The sequence below is a fragment of the Talpa occidentalis genome, unplaced genomic scaffold, assembly GCF_014898055.3.
Source record: "Talpa occidentalis isolate TD23 unplaced genomic scaffold, MPIMG_talOcc4v2.1 talOcc4.8, whole genome shotgun sequence".
In the NCBI taxonomy this organism is placed as follows: Eukaryota; Metazoa; Chordata; class Mammalia; order Eulipotyphla; family Talpidae; genus Talpa; species Talpa occidentalis.
The window spans coordinates 23,027,514-23,047,637 of NW_023605194.1; the positions used below are offsets into that span (position 1 = coordinate 23,027,514).

The 20,124-nt window shown below is 48.0% G+C and overlaps 1 protein-coding gene across 1 annotated transcript; it reads right to left on the reverse strand.

The window, feature by feature from the left end:
- Window positions 1-85: 85 nt before the first annotated feature.
- On the reverse strand, window positions 86-6,615 carry PGAM1 (phosphoglycerate mutase 1). The gene is made up of 4 exons (XM_037496549.2): window positions 6,396-6,615; window positions 2,647-2,921; window positions 1,918-2,098; window positions 86-1,162 (listed from the first exon to the last, which is right to left on the reverse strand). Exons 1-4 carry the CDS (start codon window positions 6,532-6,534, stop codon window positions 993-995), a joined length of 765 nt encoding a protein of 254 aa, XP_037352446.1. The 5' UTR covers window positions 6,535-6,615; the 3' UTR covers window positions 86-992.
- Between the last annotated feature and the right edge of the window lie 13,509 nt (window positions 6,616-20,124).

Below are 20,124 nucleotides of genomic sequence, written 5' to 3' on the forward strand. Positions count from 1 at the left end.
TTGTGATTGACTGTCCTGCAGCTCTTAATCTGTCACAGGACTTGAGTAATGAGACATATCAAGTTGAAAACTCAAGCTGATTTCCTCAGACAGAGATTGCATGTCACAGAAAAAATATTGCACATCACTCCTTTATTATACTGGTCTGGAAAAAAAAATTTAGTACAGTTATGCTCAAAATGAGGACCAAGCAACTGGAACATGATTCAGAAATGAGATACAACGACACACTTGGACATGATCAAAAGGCATTTCACTGCCACAGACAGTAAGGGGATTCTAAAACACACAGCAGGATGAACTCCTTGCAGGTCAAGGAGCTTATCCCATGTTAGTATAAGGAATGGCTTATTTTCTAATGACCACACATGGGAATATTTCACCCACCACTAGAACACCCCAGGAGAGTTTTGTTTTGTATTTTTGTAATATATATAGTTAATTTTTTTTTTTTTTTTTGTAAAAGTAAATGCACACAACATTCGGGCTTTTTCCTCATCTGGTGCCAGCTCCTCAGGGAGGAAATGTTTATTTTAATCACCATGCAGGTTACATTCATCTTCCACTGGCAATGCCTAGACCCCCACAGTCACCTGGCCTCAGAATGGCACAGGACTGGCTCCTGGGAGCACAGATAGACCCTCTGGCTTCTCACTGATCATACCTTAGCATGGTTCCTCCCTGTCCCCTACCTAAGCCGGCCCATGGTAAACAAAAAACTAGCAAAAACCCTAGCTACTACCTCTCAACTCTTGGCTAAGAGCTTGGCTTGAGAACCCATGCCCCAGAGGGGCCATTCTGACTACACTGTATGAAGGGAGTGGGTGCAAGAGACAAGATGCTAAAAATGAAATTGGGAACCACCAGTTTCCATCTGCAGCTAAAACTTAAGATACCTACAGATGGTCAGTGTGGCATGTACAGGGGAGAGGTACAGAGGAAAGGGGTGGGCAGGCAGGATGTCTTGGGGAGTGTAGTCTGTCTGCTCTCCCTCACTTCTTGGCCTTGCCCTGGGCAGCCACAGCTTCCATGGCTTTACGCACGGTCTCTTCATCCCCCAGAAACTGCATGGGCTTGATGGGCTTCAAGTTCTTGTCCAATTCGTAGACAATGGGAATACCAGTTGGCAGGTTCAGCTCCATGATAGCCTCTTCAGAGAGACCTGAAAAATACCCACCATGATCAGCCAAATAAGATGTGAATCCTCACCACCCTGCCAGGTTTACTATCGATCCTTTGGGATAAATAGTATCCTGGCAAAGGACTTGGTAGGAATTAAAATAAGACATCCTTTCTGATTTTTGTAATAGTATTGACCTGTGTTATAACCCAAGGAATGCCCCCAAATGCTTTTTGCTCAGGCAAGAAAAAAGTATGAAAGGTGTGTACCAAATATCCCTCCCAAAGTGGAATCTGGAAGCCCCCAGTGAAGCAGGACTACATATACCACACATCTCTGCAGTCTATCCAGCCTGCCAAAGATCGCATCTGGGTCTCTAAGCCCCGGGGTAAAGCAATTAAAGATGCAAATGGAGATTCATGTGTGAAGTTGTACACTGATTGAGAACAATCAATTGATAAAATTGATTAAGGTCAATTTTATCAGCAGTTTAAACTAGTAATCCTCGTTCAGAGGTAGGCATCTCAAATTTTAATGTGAATCTTGAACCACCTACGTGATGGGGTGGGACCTGAAGTTCTGCATGCATACCAAGCATGCAGGGGTCTTCTGCAGAGGTTTTCAAAGTCTAGAGTAGAAGAGAGGGTGTTCCCACTAGGAATCAAATCTAGCCTGCCTCTAGACTATCAGCCTGCCTGGCCCTTTCCCAAAGGTCTCATCTGTACTGAGTGATTACTCCCGACTAGTGGCTGTTCTGCTGTACCCCTCCTGGGGGCCCATCTAAAAAATGGACATACCCTCCAGATGCTTGACAATGCCCCTCAGGCTGTTGCCATGGGCGGCAATGAGTACCCGTTTCCCTTCCTTGATCTGAGGAACTATCTCTTCATTCCAAAAGGGCAGAGCTCTGGCAATAGTATCCTTCAGACTCTCACAGGAGGGTAGCTGATCTTCAGTGAGGTCAGCATACCTGCGGTCCTAAACAAGAAAAAAAACACCCATCAATTATTTGCAGTTTGACCTGTTAATTTCGTCACAATTTATCAATTCTGCCACTCATCCCCTATGAAGTCAAAGTAATGGGTGATGGTCTTCACCAGAGGCCAAAAAAATTCTCTCACCCTCCCGCGCTTCTGACTATAACTTGGGAGAGGGGTAATTGTCCTGCCCCTTTACATACTACTGAAAAGAACAACAGTCCAGAAGAGATATAACTTAGAAAAGGTAGACTACAAGACTTCCCAATTCATTTCATCTTACAACTGGTTTAGGAAGGTATTAAGGCTATGGGTGAGGTTTATAAAATAATGGCAGGGGAGATATATAAGCTTTTTCAAAATAAACTCTCAATTAAGTACTTTGACAAGTTAAGATCATTCAGTGGAAAAGAAAAATTACAATCATTTTATATTCAAAAATTATATACTCAATGGGACTAGGCAGACACTAATAAAGCTAGAAAGTTATGAGGCCCAGATTCTAATGCCCTGGTCATGTGTGGAGTAAGCTGCATGTTGTGTTCATACCTTGCTGATGTTGCTGTAGAAGGGATGGTCAGGCTCCATTGGAGGTGGTGGGACATCAAAGGAGCGCCTCCAGATCTTTACCTGGGCCTCGCCATGCTTGGCAGCAGTTTCTGCTTTATTGAGGCCAGTCAGACCCCCATAGTGCCGCTCATTGAGGCGCCAAGTCCTCACTACGGGCAGCCACATTTGGTCAATGGCCTCCAACACCGTCCAGAGAGTCCGAATTGCTCTCTTCTGCACTGAGGTGAAGCAGATATCAAACTCATAGCCAGCATCTGGAAATAAGAAGATCAGGGTGATAAGTTAATCAGGTCCACTCTATAGCCAGAATTTCCTTACACTAATCTATACAGGCAGTCCAAATGAAAATTATTTGGCAAATGTTTGAAGGAAAAACAATATTTTGCCTTAAGGGAAGAAAAAATTTGTTGACTCAGGCTACAGTTGATAACATATCTCCCTGTGGTTCCCCAATAATTCATCCAATCCAGGATCTAAATATACTGTTGGTGCTAACCAACAGTCTGTACTGTTTATCCTAATCCTCACAATGCTGTGCTTCAGCACATTTTAAGGGTGTATTTCTGCTTCAATTCTTTCAAAGAAAGGATCCTTAAAGCTTGTAATCTCTTAACTAATAACTAGTACTGACAGAGTACTTCATGTTTTATTGAGTCTTCATAATAACCCTATGAGATTATAGTCCTTATTAACCATCTTACCAGGTGAGAAAAAAGTTAAGCAAATTATTCAAAATCACAACTATTGGGCCTCCCTGGTGGCGCAAGGGGGTAAGATGCAACCTATGAAGCTGTCCACAGCCACTGCAGCACAAGTTCCATCCCCCGGCCGGCCAGGGAGCAACCCACATGACGCAGCAGACCTCCTCTGACTTGCCTGCTGCTCCCCTCAGCAGTGTATTTCAGTCAGTCTGACTGTTCTGTTCCCCATTCTGTCTCTGGTGAATCCTCTCACCCCCCACACGTCTTGTATGCATAAATAAATAAATCTTTAAAAAAAAATCAAAATCAAAACTATTACATAAAGTTAAAATGCAGGCCGTGTGACTCCAAAATCCAACTCACATTTTCCTGACTCCTGAGAATTCTGATATTGATATTTCAATTAGAATTGTCATTTCTAAAAGATAACTACTAGGAAAAATGACATTTTTAACTCTCAACAATCAGGCCACAGCTAGTGCTCTAATGGGATGCTCATAAACTGAGTTGGTTACATCAAATTGTCTTTTCACTATACACTGCAAATCACACCACAGTCTCTTAATCCACAGTTACTTTCTGCTATTGTCACAGTGCCAGCCTATTCCTGAGTACCCTCAAAGGGATATACTTACTTAGGTCAACTGTTAAATCAAGTTTAAGAAGAGCAACTCATTGGGGGGAAAAAATCAAATGCTGTGCACTGATTTATTTATATTTATGATTTATATTTATTATGATTTATTTATAAACAAATCTGTCCTCCATACACAGTAATTATTGAGGGGCGGTAATTAAGAGTTGGTCCAACCAACAGGTTACAATGATTAAATCAATCTTTATCTCATGTTTCATGAAATATTATCCTCCTTCCCACTTAATGAGAAATGCCTCTTCCCCGATGTGGTAGGGTAGAATACTCCCTATTCAAACTCCAACACTTTCCTGGGTACTGTCTGATATTGAGGTTGCCAACAGTAATGAATGAAATATGAAGTATATTTCCCTGCTATTCATTCCATTGAGAAAGACCAATAAGAACTACACTGATGGTAGAAGGGCGGATTAATTACTGGGAAATCCACTGTCAACCCACGGGAAAAGACAGATCTCATTTGTGGGCTTCAGGGTAAGTCCTAGTAGTCTTGGTTACCATCTCCCTAATCTAACCATAAGGGGAGAATCTGCTCCCCAATAAAAGGCTGAGTCACTGGGAAGCAATTATTCCCAGTGCAAACCTCAGCTCCCATGCCGAAAAGCTACTGGCTGTTTAACTGCAATTATTTTCACTTGCAGTAGTGCCTCATACTGGATACACAAATCAGTCCCCAAGGAGAAAAGGTGTTCACTTTAGGGCTCCTTTTAACAGAAGTCCAAAGTCTCTTCCTTTAACCTGTCCATTAACCAAAAAGCATACCCTTAGATACTCCCAGGAATGGGGTATACAGTGTGACATGGGCTCCATCTTCTCCCAGAAGTAAAACTGTATGGAAAACTCTGGAAAACCAGTTTTCTCCTGAATTCAGAGTCAAGATTTATAAACCCAATTATCATTTAAAGCCTTAGTAAATTAATATATTTACGTCAGGACTTTAAAATTAATTAGATTATTCAATATTGGTCTTCAATATTCAGGTGTTTAAGCCTTTCACTTTTAAAATAATCACCTGTGGTGCCTATAATAGAAGTTCAGATTTTAAATTGCATTTTTCTTTTAACTAATACTACCAACATATGCTACAAAACTGGAATAAACTTTTATTTTTTAAAGATTAGAAGTCATTTTATCAGTCTTAGAGGACATATGCAATTTGCTTTATCCTGAAGTAGTCCTCAGCAAGTAAACAAAGCCCATACAGTTCCTCCTCCAGGCAGCAGGAGAGAAAATGGCCTCCTTTCCCAGCACTTTCCCTTTCCCAGTTTCTCCTAAACTCTATGATGTCACACCAGGCCATCCCAAAGTGTTCACACAGGACGCCAACAAGGTTATACTTCCCAGACTTTCTAAACGTTTGTTCCATTTCAAAAATCTACAGCAAACACCCGAAGCTTAACAGAGCAACCTGGGGCCAAATATCTGTCCACATTAGGCTTCAGTGACCCTTTTACATGGCTGCTTTTCTGTCCAGAGGTTAGAAGGTGTTTGCCCGAATCATCAGTGCCAGTACCTCCTCAGTCCAGAGAGTCTATGAATTGCTGACAGCAGGGACTGCTTCCTCATTAGCATTGGAGAGCTGTGTGCAGTAGTGGGGAAGCCTGAGTATGCAAGTGTTATCTCCCTGCCACCTTTGCCCAGTGTCCTTGGCCAACAGCCTACCATTTCCTCGACCTACCTGTTACTCAATCCCAGAATAGGGGCTGGACTAGGAATAAGATATGACCTTGGACAAATCATCTTTGCAGTCCTCAAATTACTTTGTAGGGTTGTGGAGAGAATCAATTCAAATCATTCATTCATTCAATACTTTTGTGGATGCATTCTGGACACAGGATTTGCGGAATGCTGCTGTGTAAAAGGTCTACACATGCACGCGAATTTCTTGGAGTCTTGAAGCCCTCGAGTCCACCCCCGGACCCCCGCGCGCGTCAGGGTGCCAGGGAAAGATTGTGCCCCATGCTTCACCAGGATCCGCAGCCGCCTGAGAAGGCTTGGTTACAGTTGCTGGAACACACCAGGCATCTAATTTAATAACCCGTCCCCGAGTAACTAAATGTTCACACCAGAAAGGGGATTTTGCACGGCCGGATCGTGGAGAGCACAGCGTGGCGAGCACAGCGAGCAGCGGACAACCGACCCGGGTCCTCGCACTGCACTGGGTGACCTTGAGCAAGTCGACCCCATCCCTCCCCGTCCCCCCCTCCCGCCCTGGGCCCAGTTTCTCGACCGCAAAATAAACTGCCGGGGAGACGACACCCATGGTCCCGGCCTTCTCCGGAGGGCACGGCTGAGAGCCGGGCAGCCCTGCTGGAGGGGCGCAGGCCCGGCCCTCGCAGCCCCCACCCGAGCCGCCCCAGCCCGCTGCGCACCTCGCAACGCCTGCCCGCCGCGCTTCGCCTCCTCGTGCCCGGCCGGGCTCAGGTCCGCGTCGTACCAGCCGCTGAAGCGGTTCTCCAGGTTCCACGCACTCTCGCCGTGCCGGATCAGCACCAACTTGTAGGCGGCCATGGCGATGGCTGGGAAGACGGGCGCACTGGGGCTCGCCGAGATTCCGGAGTCACGGCCCGGCCCCCGATCGCGCCTGCGCACTCGCGCCACTCCGCCCGGCTCGCGCGCACTTTCTGGCCCAAATCTTTGCACTCGCGGGGGCCGCCCTCCGCCCGGCCGCTGTGCGCGTGCGCCGCGGCCGGCCCTGCGCGCCGGGGGTGGCAGGGCGCATGCGGCCTGGGCCGGGGGCCGCGCGTCCGCCGCGCTGGTCACGGAGCGCACGTACTCGCCGAGGGCGGGGGAGCCGGCCGGGCGCGCGGGGGCGGCGCGCCTGCCCCGGCCGCGGGGCCGCCCTGCCGCGTGGAGCGCCGGCCGCCGCGAGCCGCTCGTCGCGATGAAACGGCCCGTCCGCGTGAGCCGCGCCGAGGCCCGCGGGTCACTTTCCCAGCGCCCCGAGTTTGAGCCCGCGGCTGCGTTGTAGCTTTCGCTCAGGCCGCGTCACCTCGCCCGGCAGCCTCTGAGCGGACCTGAGCCCTGAGTTGGTGCGTGTCTGCCTGGCAGGTGTTGGGTGAAGACGTGTTACTGTCGCTCTCTCGTTCCTGTGGACGCCGGACTGGCTGGCCGCCCGTCATCTGAGGCAGGGCTGCCCATCCCTGTCCACACACCCTCGGTCAGGCCCTCCCGGGCCTCCCACCAGCAGGGAAGCAGACGCGGGGCCCCTTCTAACAGTGCAGAAAGAGGGGCGGCCACCGCCTCTGTGCCCCCTTGCAGGGTGTGTGGTTGTCAGGCTTTTCTGCCCTCCCACCATTAGGGTGCCCTGCCTGATGGGGCACCTGCAGTTGCTGCGTTGGTGTAAGCTGTGTTGCTTACTTCCGTGGGCCATGGCTCGGTATTGAGATAGTCACCAAGAGAAGCAGAGGCAGGAGAGAGACAGAAGGGAAGAAAGAAGGCCAGAGAAGCCCAGAGTGGAGGCTTGGGGCCCTGCCCCCCTCCTGGCCCCCACCCCACCCCACCTCCACCTCCACCTGCCGTGTACCTGGTTGCTGCACTATATGTAAAAGCTCAATAAAAGCCTGAGAAAGCCACAGAGGGCTGCAGGACTCCTTTACTTCTGTCTGCTTGAATGCTGGAATCATAAAGAACCAGCTCTGTGGCCATCCTGCCCCTGCACCCCTACAGCCAATCAGCAGTTCAAGTGTGTCCTTATCCAGACAGCTCTCTGCTACCCTTGCTGCTCTCCCAGTATATTTCAAGCCAGCCATTTCATCGAGCTCCAAACTTAAGCGAGGCCCCTGGGCTAGGGTGAAAGAGGCTAAATGTGTTTGCTGCCTTTCACAGCAGGTGGAGTTTGAATAAGGGCCACATGTAAACAGTTAACAATGAAGTTGTGCTGTGTGCTGTATTTTGAGATTCTAGAAAAGTTTTTAACATACACTCAAAACAATTGCTATGTACCAGGCAGTGTACTAAATCTTTTACAATCATTAACTCATTTAATTCTCATATCTTTGTAATAATCCTATGAGGTAGGTAGATCATCTCTCCATTTACTGGTGAGGAAACTGAGGAATGAGGTAGTTTACTCAAGGTTACAGGAATTAGAATTCAAGCCCAAGCCAGATGGCTCCCAAGAGTCCATGTTCTTCCCTGCTATTCTCCGTGTCCTCCACATTTTGGTGCATGTTAGGCAATTGTTGACTTCGAAGAGTAGGAAGGATTTGAGAGGTAGAGAAAAGGCGCTTTGGACACAGTATGAACCAAAACACCTAAGACTGATTTGTAGATAAATCACTATTTACAAATAGCAGCGTTTAGTGAGAATTTATAGTGTGTGGAGTATTTTAATGCATTATCTCAAGCAATTCATATAACCCTCGTACTTTTGTAGCTCCATTCCAGATGAGGAAACCAAGGGCCAAGGTCACAATTACAAGGTGCAGGAGAAATCAGAACTGAATCCCAGACAGTCCACTGACCTACAGTGAGCTCTAACCACAATGCTGCTCTGCCTCCATGCTCTGCAGCCAGAGAGGTGACTAGAATGAGGTCCAGCACTAAAAATTGCACCTGGAATTCAGGATTCTGGGGCTGCAACATGAGCACTGCCTCAGAGGCCTTCTTGTTCAAGTGTTTGGGGTTGGCCTACCTGGGTGTCCTCGAAAGACTCCCTTTGAGGAAGCTCTCCTGCTGGTCATTCCTACTGTTTGTCATTCATTCCTAATGTCCAGGCCCTTCCAGGGAGAGCTTTTCCAGCCTTAACCTTCACCTTTCAGGATGCACTTTTTGTCCTCCTGCCTTGGTCCTAATCCATGCTGCCAGTCAAATTCCTATCTCTCTTTTTCCTCCCCCAGGCTTCTGCATGTGTCCCAGATTTCTGTGCTCTTGTCCAGTCAAGGTTCACATGTCTCCAGTAATTAGGAAATGTGATTAGGAAGGACCCCAGTACAAGTATGTTTCTGTTTCTGGTTACCTGCGAACCAAAGAGGTCACTCAACTTATCCTGTTTCCTCATCTGTTTGCTGGAGCAATAATCAATCATACCATCTAAAGCATAGTTGGGAGTAATAAATGAGATGAGGCATGCACTTATAACTGTGCCTAGCAAATAGTCATAAATAATGATAATAAACCTGTTACTAATATAATGATGAGGTTAAATGAAATAAATTAAACTGGGTCCTGGGACGCCCCAACTACTGGCAATATTTCCCGTGCTGCAGCTGCCCCCAACAGCACCATCAATACCCTATACACCTGCAGAAAACAGGATGTACCCAGCACTTGCTACCCCAGCACTTGCTAAGTGAGCAAAGAGAAACACACACAAAGGAAACTCACGTATAAAGCTGGAGTCCAAGTGCTGGCTGTTACAGATAACCAGTGACTTATGCAGTCTGCCTGGCTTCTGCCCTCTCCTCCCTTGGGAAGTGCTTTCGATAAACTTTGCTTTACTTCTAACTTTTCAGGCTCTGTGGATTCTTCCATAACCTGCACTGAGTGAACCTAGACCCCTGCCACCACATCACATACTAACAATAAATACTACTCGCAATATGACTAAGACAGCAAATAAGATTTGTTTTAAGATTTTGTTTATTTTTTGTAGAACTAGGGTGTAGGCAGAGGTGCGGGTGATGAGAGGATTCCTCAGAGAGAGAGAGAGTAGGGAGCAGAGTAGGCAGATTGACTGAAATACACTGCTGAAGGGAGCAACGGGTGAGACAGGAGAGGTCTGCTGTGCCATGTGGGCTGCTCCCTGCCTGGGATAGAACTCAGGCCGTTGTGGGTCCCAGTTATGATGATAGCGCTGAGACTTAAGCTCTGTGCCAGCAAATAAGATTTAATGAGGGACAACCATCGAGAGCATGTGAGTCGGAGGGGGGGGTACATGGACAGACTTCCCTCTCCTGAGATGCCTGGCAGGGAATAGCTTGCCACTGGGTGTGGAATTGAGCAGATAAGTAGGATACTTTGTGTAGGAGGCCAAGGGCACCGGGCGACCAGCCTTGAGAAGGAGCTTGGGAACACTACTTTATTCTCTTCACCAACCCCCTCTGCCTCCAGAAGGAATCCCTCATCTCCTTGGAATTCTGAAACTCTCAAAACTTGATATACCTCCCTTACAGGATACCCACCTCTGATCATCTGAGCTGATGTATGCCTCAGATCTACTCAACTAGGAACTGTTTGAGGATGGGAACCACATTTTAACTCTTTTATACACACATACACACACACACACACACACACACACACCCCACACACCACACACCCCTTGATGCCTTTTGCCCATGGTTGCCAGCTAAAAGCTGGGAGAGACTTTGAAAATTCTCCACTGCAAGTCCCACCTTCTGGCATCCCCCATGCTCATGAAGAAAATGATGTAAACCATTACAAAGAGCAGGAAATGAGCAGAGGATCAGGTTCATCAGAAGTCAAGAAGGATCCATGGGGAAGGGGCTTGCCGTGTCAGGAAGAAAGAGGCAGGGGGCCTGGAGAGATTTGGAGAGCGGGGTGGAGAAGGGATCACCTTAAAATCTTTGTAGCTGGAAGCTAGAATTCCTGGGCAGAGAGAAGGATCGATTCAGCATCTGTCACAAAGTCACAAATCTGGGAAGAAACTAGAGCCTATGACACCAAGGGCATTCTGGTTGGACATTCTCAAATTTTTTTTTTAAAGATTTATTTTTTATTTATACAAGTGCTGGGGCACAAGCCAGATGCTTGGGAGGGTGAGAAGATTCACCAGAGACAGAGCAGGGAACAGAACAGGCAGACTGACGAAACACACTGCTGAGGGGAGCAGCGGGCAAGACAGGAGAGGTCTGCATGCCATGTGGGTTTCTCCCCGGCTGGCCGCCGGGATGGAACCTGCGTTGCAGAGGCTGCAGACAGCTTCACAGTGCAGTGCTCAACCCGCCTGCTCCATCAGGGAGGCCCTCTACTATTTTTTTTATTAATATTAAATCTCAATTGTTATCTCTGTTGAGCACAAGATACAGAGACATTTGTCAGGGCTGATTCCTGGGCACTTCTGAAAAAAATTGGGCAGATGCAGCCAAGCATTTATTCCCCCTGAGAAGAGGGGGCGGGGGCAGGGGCTCAGATCAAGCAGCCAGAAGGACCCTCCGCTGCTCCTGAGCAGCTCACCCTCCCTCTCTGCTAGGCAGGAAGCAGTTGTGGCCAGGGAAGTCCCTCCTCATGCCAGGAGTGTGGGATGGGGAGCTGCACCCCCAGAGCCTTCTTAGCTGTCGTCTCCTGTGCCCGGGCCTTCCTCTCACCCAAGCCTCCAGCAGCTCCAACTCCTGAACTCTGGGTGCATAGCCTTTCCTAGTGTTGCACTTTAACCTCAGGCCTCAAGGAAATTCCCAGGACTGCAGCACCTTTCAAACAGCCAGCTTGGTGGTTAAGCTGTCACAACAATAAGGATAATTAAACAATTATCCGATAAGGATAATCAGTGGTCGCTGTTATCCTCCCTTGTCCTGTAGGACAATGAAAGCCTCTCTCAGCCTTTCCTTCCCATTCATTTTTTTTAATTTTTTTTTTTTATAGAGGCATGTTTTATTTGTTTGTTTGTTTGTTTGTTTATACATGCACTGGGTACAGTCAGAAGCGTGGGAGGGTGAGAGAATTCACCAGAGCCAGAGCGGGGAGCAGAGCAGGCAGAAGGACCGAAGCACACTGCTGAGGGGAGCAGCGGGCGGCAGGAGGGGTCTGCACGCCATGTGGGACCCTCCTCTGGTGGCCGGGGAGCAGCCGGGGATCGAACCGGCACCTCAGAGGCCGCGGGCAGCTTCTCAACCCAGCGCTACAACCGCTGCGCCACCGGGGAGGCCCCCTTCCCATTCATTTTTTCCACAGGAGATTAACTCCCTTATCAAGTACGGGACATTCAATGCAGGACCCTGAATGGAAATTGTGGTGAGGCAAACCCAGTTATCCACAGGTGAAAGGAGGGCGGTGGCCCCTTCAGGCCAGGGACTCTGTGTCAGGACACCACGTCTTCACTTGTTGAACCATCCTGCTGACTCATCGCCTGACGTGCAAATCTCCCCAGCTCAGCTGGTGTCTGAGGAGAGAGTATTTCTGCCTCAGAGAGGGAGTGAGCCAGATGGTCAATGTTCAAGGCTAATGCTTCATGGCTCTGGGCTTCTGCGACAGGAAGTGGTACTTCAAGAAGGGAGACAACTCATCTCCTAGCCCTCTCGGTCTCTACCTGCCAGTAACTGAGACTGGACCTGGTGTCAGGAGAGGAAGAGGAGACCAGAGCTACAGGTTTGGCCCTGGCTCACGCCTCCCTCTCTGACCTAGAAACCCAGCTTCAGGCTCAAGTGCCTGGCCGGTGAGTTCTCTGGGTTTAGGGAACTCTTCCTGATTCTGAGAAGAAGCCATCAGGTGTGCCAGGCTCTCGCCCCCCAGACCCTGCCTGAGATCATGCTGATGATAAAAATGTTCCAAGCAGGCAATAAACAAACCTTTTTGCCCTCTCTACTTTCTGTCACATAGAACTGTTTTCCTAGTCCCCAGTTTCTTCAGGTTAAGTTCTAAATATGGAAAAGGCACATTGTTATTTGGGATTAATTCATGGTAAGTTTAGGGAATGACTGGGAGATTAGTCATGTGTTCTTTTGGGATCTCTAAGAAGCAGTTGCCAAGACAGGATTTGCAGGAAATGTAGCAAAGGAAGGTCTGAGGCAGGAAATGGGGAGGGGATGAGAAAGGCTGGGGGAGGTGTGACTTAGTGAAGGAAGAGGGATGGGAGGTTGGGTGGGTGGAAATGTCTCAGACTCTGCATTTCTGAAGGAAATTCAAGAAGGCTAGCAAAGAATCCTCCAGACAGAATCACCCCTCAGAGGAGTCCACAGTGTCCCACAGCCAGGCCTGCCTCTTAGGCGTGTCCCAGGGATACTATGGCATGGATATGTAGCCTGTGGGCATCATGGCCTCTGTATGAAGCCACGAGGGGTCTCAGAGTAATGCGGTCAAGGCTGCCAGTCAATCAGCTGTATGAGATTTGAGGGATGGATTCTGACGACCCCAACTAATACATTCTATAAATTTAGTGGAAATGTTCTGAGTCAGCACTTAGTGCATACCCACTGGCTGACTGGTTAAAGCTATTAAAGTCACCTGTCACCCAACAGCAAAGTGACCAGGTTTCCAATTACCTGTTAAAGATAGTTTGGGGGTAGAGCAGGGGAGCTGATGGCTGCTCTATTTCTGACTGCAGGAGAGGAAAATGGTCTGTCTCTACAGAAGCCGACTCAGGTTTGTCCAGCCTAAGAAATGTGGGCAAGAAAGAACTCACATGAATTCCTCAAACAGCTAAACACAGAGTTACCATGTGACTCAGCAACCCCACCCCTACGTGTATACTCAAGAGAAATGAAAGCACACAGAAACTAGTATTCAAATGTTTATAGCTGCACTATTCACAATAGCCAAAGGTGGAAACAACCCAATTGTCCATCAACTAATGAAAGGATAAACAAATTGTAGTAAAACACACAATGGAATGTTACAAGAGGAACCAATTACTATATCTGCTCATGGATGAATCTTGGATACTTCATGCTAAGTGAAAAGAAGTCAGGCACAAATGGTAACACACTATATGATTCCATTTATATGAAATAACCAAAACAAGTAAATCTTAAGAGGCTGAGGTAGATTAGTAGTTGCCTAGTGCTACGGGTTGGAGTGATATAAATTGACTGTGGTGATGTTGCACATGTGGCTCAAAGAAAATTGGACACCAGCTCTGCTGGAAAATGTCTACCTCCACCCTGTCAGGGCTTGCTCAGAGGCTGTAGTCAGCAGAAAAATGACTCATTTATGTGAGGAGCCCTGTGATGAGAAACAAAGGGAACATGCAAAATCTCCACAGATGGAGCTCCCACCATATTTGCAAGTGGCAGAAAGGAGTGTGACATAATGGCCTGATTGTGTCCTCACATCTCTGGGGGGTAACTGTTACCCAAGAAAGTCAAATAACCTTTGGTCTTACATCTTGTAGATCTTGTAAGATCTTGTAAGATCAAGTGATTAAAGTTATGAAGAGTGCTTCTCTTTTGCCAATCAACTTAATTTGTTAGAAACCAACCTCCATTAGTTAAATTAAAATTGTTAAAAGTTAATTAGAGTCTTCTTTTCTGAAGAGTAATTGTGTATACTTTCTGTGCATGTAACTTACCTATATAAATTGAGACTAAATCTCTGAAGGCCCGGGAGTCACTCAGAGAAATCTGTTGACAGTTGTTTGGATCTGAGTCCTCAGTTGGGCTGAGGACTTTTTTTTATTTTTATGTTTATTTATTTATTTATTTTAAAGATTTATTTATTTATTTATATTTTTTATTTATACAAGCACTGGGTACAGTCAGAAACGCGGGAGGGTGAGAGAATTCACCAGAGCCAGAGCGGGGAGCAGAGCAGGCAGAAGGACCGAAGTACACTGCTGAGGGGAGCAGCGGGCGGCAGGAGAGGTCTGCGCGCCATGTGGGACCCTCCTCTGGTGGCCGGGGAGCAGCCGGGGATTGAACCGCACCGCACCGCAGAGGCTGCGGCCCTATTTATTTATTTATTTATTTATGCATACAAGAGCTGGGGTACAGGCCAGAGGTGTCGGGGGGTGAGAGGACTCACCAGAGACAGAGTGGGGAACAGAACAGGCAGACTGACTGAAGTACACTGCTGAGAGGAGCAGCAGGCAAGTCAGGAGAGGTCTGCTGCACCATGTGGGTATCTCCCTGGTCGGCCAGGGGGATCAAACTTGTGCCACAGAGGCTGTGGACAGCTTCATAGGTTGCATCTTAACCCCTGCACCACCAGGGAGGCCGTGAGGCCATTTGTTTTTTTTTTTTAATAAATTTCTCTTTTACTAAACTTTAAATTTACTTCACAATGGTGATTATTTCAGTTTACACACATACCTGTGAATGTACTAGAAACATGAAATTGTACACTTGATTTTTTTTTAAAGATTTATTTATTTATTCATACAAGCACTGGGTACAGTCAGAAGCGTGGGAGGGTGAGAGAATTCACCAGAGCCAGAGAGGGGCGCAGAGCAGGCAGAAGGACCGAAGTACACTGCTGAGGGGAGCGGCGGGCGGCAGGAGATGTCTGTGCCCCATGCGGGTCCCTCCTCCGGTGGCCGGGGAGCAGCCGGGGATCGAACCGGTGCCCCAGAGGCCGCGGGGAGCTTCGCAACCGAGCGCTCAACCCCTGCGCCACCGGGGAGGCCCGAAATTGTACACTTTAAATGGGTGAAGTATATGGTGTGTGAATTATATCTTAATAAAACTTTTTTAAAGTTTTTTTTTAAGTTATTAAAATAAAACCTACCTGAGCCTCGTCACCAAGAGCCAATGCTCAATGGCAGGGAAGTAAGTGGAGCTGTGGAGAATCTAAAATGGCTGTTGTGCTGCTGCAGAAAAATAGCCGCCTTCTCCTTGAGGAGGCGCTGAATCTCCTGAGGCAGCTCCAGGGATGAGTCTCAGATGGCTGCGCAAGTACACGTGGTTCTGGCTGAGCCTACAGAGAGACATGAAGGAAGGACAAGGACTCCCCAATGGAGGCAGGGACATGGTGAGGTTCACCATGGGCCCCAATCTCTGTCTCACATCTTCTTCTCAGACAAGTGGTTGGGAGTTTGGTCTTCTAGGTCATATTTCTGATTTGCCATGTGGCCCCACAACTACTTTCCCTGGCCCCTCTGTGGGAAATAGTCTGTCCCCAAGATCTTGGCAGATGACAGAAACAGAACCTTCTTGCCACAGCCTGGACTCTCAGGTTCCTCATCCCAAGCAGCCCCAAGCTCCCTCAGAAGTTGAGTCCCTTAAGCAAACATGGCCCCTGTTGGGCCTCCCCGGTGGCGCAGCGTCTACGCTGGGTTGCGAAGCTCCCCGTGGCCTCTGCGGCACCGGTTCGATCCCCGGCTGCTCCCCGGCCACCGGAGGAGGGTCCCACATGGCGCGCAGACCTCTCCTGCCGCCCGCTGCTCCCCTCAGCAGTGTACTTCGGTCCTTCTGCCTGCTCTGCTCCCCGCTCTGGCTCTGGTGAATTCTCTCACCCTCCCGCCCTTCTGACTGTACCCAGTGCTTGTATAAACAAACAAACAAACAAACAAACAAATAAATAAATAATACATGCCTCTTTAAAAAAAAAAAAACATGGTCCCTGTTAAAGTGAAACACCCCTGGGTGGGTGAGTGGTTTGTCTCAAGCTAGCAGTCACTCAAAACAAAACAGTTCTCAGCCTGAGGAAATCCTATACTGTCAAAATTTTAACAAGGATTTAAAACAACGATAGCTCATTAAATTAAAAAAAAGTTCTCAACCCCAGTGAGAGACGTCCTGTTGCTATGACAACAAGTAAGCACCACACTAGTTTTAAGGCATTTAATCAATGACAACTCATTTCCCTTTAACTGCACAGTGACAGTTTGTCTCAGTGGCCGTGCTGAAAGCCAGCAGCTCGCAAACCCCCAACGCTGGTTCACCAACCAGTCCCTGAACTCTCCCTTCTCTGAGTGTGCCCATCACGGCACGTCACACCTCCCACCAGCTTCTACATCAGCTCCTGCTCCCCTCAAAAAGATTGCACCCAGCCTTTAGAACTGTGAGAAAGAAAAATCATCTGAATAGCACCAAGTCTGTGGTGCTATTAGGTGCCAGACCTAACCGGAAGTTGTTCCTGACTCTACCCCAGGCCTGACAGCACCCCACCAGGCTGGGGCTCCCCCAGATCCTGGGCATACCTGGATGATTGCACAATCGTCACCCCCCCAGAGCTTTGTTATTGCCCCTGGGTCAGCCTGTGAACACTGGACATGAGAACTGGGCTACTTGCATCTCTCTGTTGTGTTTTTTTTTTTTTTAAGATTTATTTATGCATACAAGAGCTGGGTACAGGCCAGAGATGGGGGGTGGGGGCGGCAGTGAGAGGATTCACCAGAGACAGAATAGGGAACAGAACAGGCAGATATACTGAAGTACACTGCTGAGGGGAGCAGCAGCTGAGTCAGGAGAGGTCTGTTGCTCCATGTGGATTGCTCCCTGGCCGGCCGGGGATCGAACTCGTGTTGCAGAGGCTTCAGATTGCTTCATAGTGAGATGTTAACCCATTGCACCACCAGGGAGGCCCTACTTGCATCTCTTTGTAACCAGGTGATCCTGAAGAGCAGGACTTGGGAGGAAAAATAAGTGCCTGGCTCTGTAAGGGCCAATATGTGGTGGTTATTATTACAATGGAGCATCCCCGACACATAGCAGACATTCAGTAAATGTGCTTTTCCTCGCCTCCTCTGCCATCTGCCTGATCTACTGAGCAGCGATATATGTCAGCTGAATAAGAAACACTTCTTCTAAAGTACAAACCCACTAAGTTCTTTACCCAGATTTCAATCTGCAAAACTCCCTACTAAAACTCAGATTCCTTCATCTGGTGTTCAGACGAAGTTGGAAGGGGCAGAGAAGCCAAATTGCAATTCTATGAATTGAGCTTCAGTGAACATTAACTTTAGCAAAGACCTTACAGAGCTTTGATTACAACATCTGCAATTCACAAAGGAGAAGATTGAGGGCTTTGTGTTTGTCTTGCATCATTAACGTGCAGGGTGTTTAAGAACAGAGCAAGAGACTTTAAACCTCTTTGTGTTCCTTCATATGCTTACTTAGCACTTGAGCCTACTGTAATCCATTCTATGTGCCTTGCACATACTAGGTGCTCAAGAAACAACCTTTGAGTATATAATCTATTTAATTGATCAAAACCAGCCTTAGCACCTATCTGGGATCCAGAGACTGCTCACTGCCTACGACATATCTATTCTGCTCTTCTACCTTAGCAGAACTCCTATTTGGGGGAAGGGGTGAGGCCACAATGCTATAGACTAAAAGACTACATTTCTACTCCTTCTGCAACATAGTTTGGCCAGATTGATGTCTGATTAGATGTGAGTGGAATTAGTTGAAAAGGAGCAGACTTGGCCGGGAGGTGTAAATTGGGCTCTTCTTCCCTCCTGTTTTACTTAGTCTAAGCCTCAGCCTGCATGCCCGATGCGAAGGCTGGAGCGCCTGCAGCCCATCTTAACAGGATGAGGGGACACCAAGGATGGATGTCACACACCTTGGAGGGTGGAACAGAAAAAGAAGGGGGCCTAGGACCCTTCAGTGGAACCACTATGCCAGCCTAGACCTGCCTCCTGATGTCTTCACTGTGAAAGAATTAGCCCTGCATGTCTGAGTCACTGTGGTGAAGGTTGTGTTAGGGCAGCTGAACACAGTCCTTACTGATGCAGATGGGAAGTTTGAAGTGGTAAGTGGAAAAGGTTGAATTTTGGAGTAAGAACAAATTTGGGGGATCAGAATGCCAGTTTATAGTCATGGTCACACTCTCTCTCCTCACCCAGACTCCCTTCCTCCCATCATGGTCACAGACACGTGCTGTCAGGCAGAGGAAAAGGGTGGACTCCATCCTGGGGGCAGTGCCCCCCTCCATTGAACAGGAGCATCTGCCCAGGCTCTGGCTGCCACTGCGCTGGGAGGCAAGCACACTTCTTTAGCATACCAGTCCATCTACTTGTCTCCCCATACCTGTTTTGTGAAGTAAGTCCTTCTCAAAACCCTTCTTTGGCCATATAGAATGCTAATGCCCCACAAGCCAAGGGACGCCCGGCCTTCTGCAACAGTGACATGCCAGGCACAGTGCTAAGCATTCTGCATGCATTATTTCATTTTAGCCTCAGAATAGCAATCCCAGTTTCAGATGAGAAAAGCAAGCTCCGTTGCAGACCCCAGATCACACAACTAGGATGTGGCACCAAATGCAGAATTGCCTAAGTCCAAAGTGTAGCTTAACCTCCGCTCCAGCACTTAGGAAAAGCCTCTGGAGCAGCTGCAACCCCACCACCTTCCTCAAGATGGGCTGCCCAGAGCAATAAAGGCCACTCCCTCCTGTAGAGCTTGAGCCCTAAGTTAAACACCCAGACCATTCACTTCTGTCTTGTTAGAGGCAAGAGGTGAGGCCTCAATTTCCCTTTCCTTCTTCTGCCCAATGTCATAACATTTTACAACCCTGCTGACCTAAAAATAGGCTTCCTGCTTCCCTTGGGCTCAGTGTTTTGCAAGGGCCCTAGTCCCGCCTCATGAGCCTCACAGATATTAACAGCAGTGGCTACAGAGGGGAGTCCTGGGCTAAGAATTAGATCCTCTCAGAGCATGTTCTAACTATAGGACCCATCTTTCAAATGTGAAGGGTGCTTATTAACCATATGTACTGTGATCAATTATGGAGATATCTCTGGGTGGAATGTGATGCTGGGGTTCAGGAGTAGAGAAGTTGGTCCTTCACCAAAAAGATGAATCCTGGGGTAAAGGTTAAAGAGCGTGCTCATGCCAGCTGGATGATTCTTGTCTCCTTTCCTGGCACCACATCCTCCTGGAGGAGGCTCTCAACAGATGTCTACAGATGGAGGGCCAGCTGGTGGTCTCTGTTCCTTCCAAGGGCCACCTAGACTGCTGCTTCATCCAGGGGCTATATCCAGTTACCGAGCAGACTCAGTTTGGAGACCAGCAGGTGCCTGCTGCCTAGGGAAGGCTGCCACTTCTTTGGGCCTCTTCATCTCCCCACCTGATTTGTGAAACTCCAACTTGCTCAACTGGTATTGCAATCTCTCTGTAGGGTTTCAGCCTTAACAGAGCTTGTTTACAGAGCCCCCTCTGGTGGCATAGGTGCACCATTGCACATTTCAAACAACATATTTGGAATCGTACATAATTTTTTTTTGTTATTACTTTATTTTACTTTTTTTTTAAAAGATTTTTTTATGCATACAAGAGCTGGGGTACAGGCCAGAGATGGGGGTGAGAGGATTCACCAGAGACAGAATGGGGAACAGAACAGGCAGACTGACTGAAATTCACTGCTGAGGGGAGCAGCGGGCGAGACAGGAGAGGTCTGCTGCGCCATGTGGTTTCCCCCTGGCCGGCGGGGATCGAACTCGTGCTGCAGAGGCTGCGGATTGCTTCATAGTGCGGTGCTTAACCCCTTGCGCCACCAGGGAGACCGGAATCGTACATAATTTGACATACACCGGCACTTTCA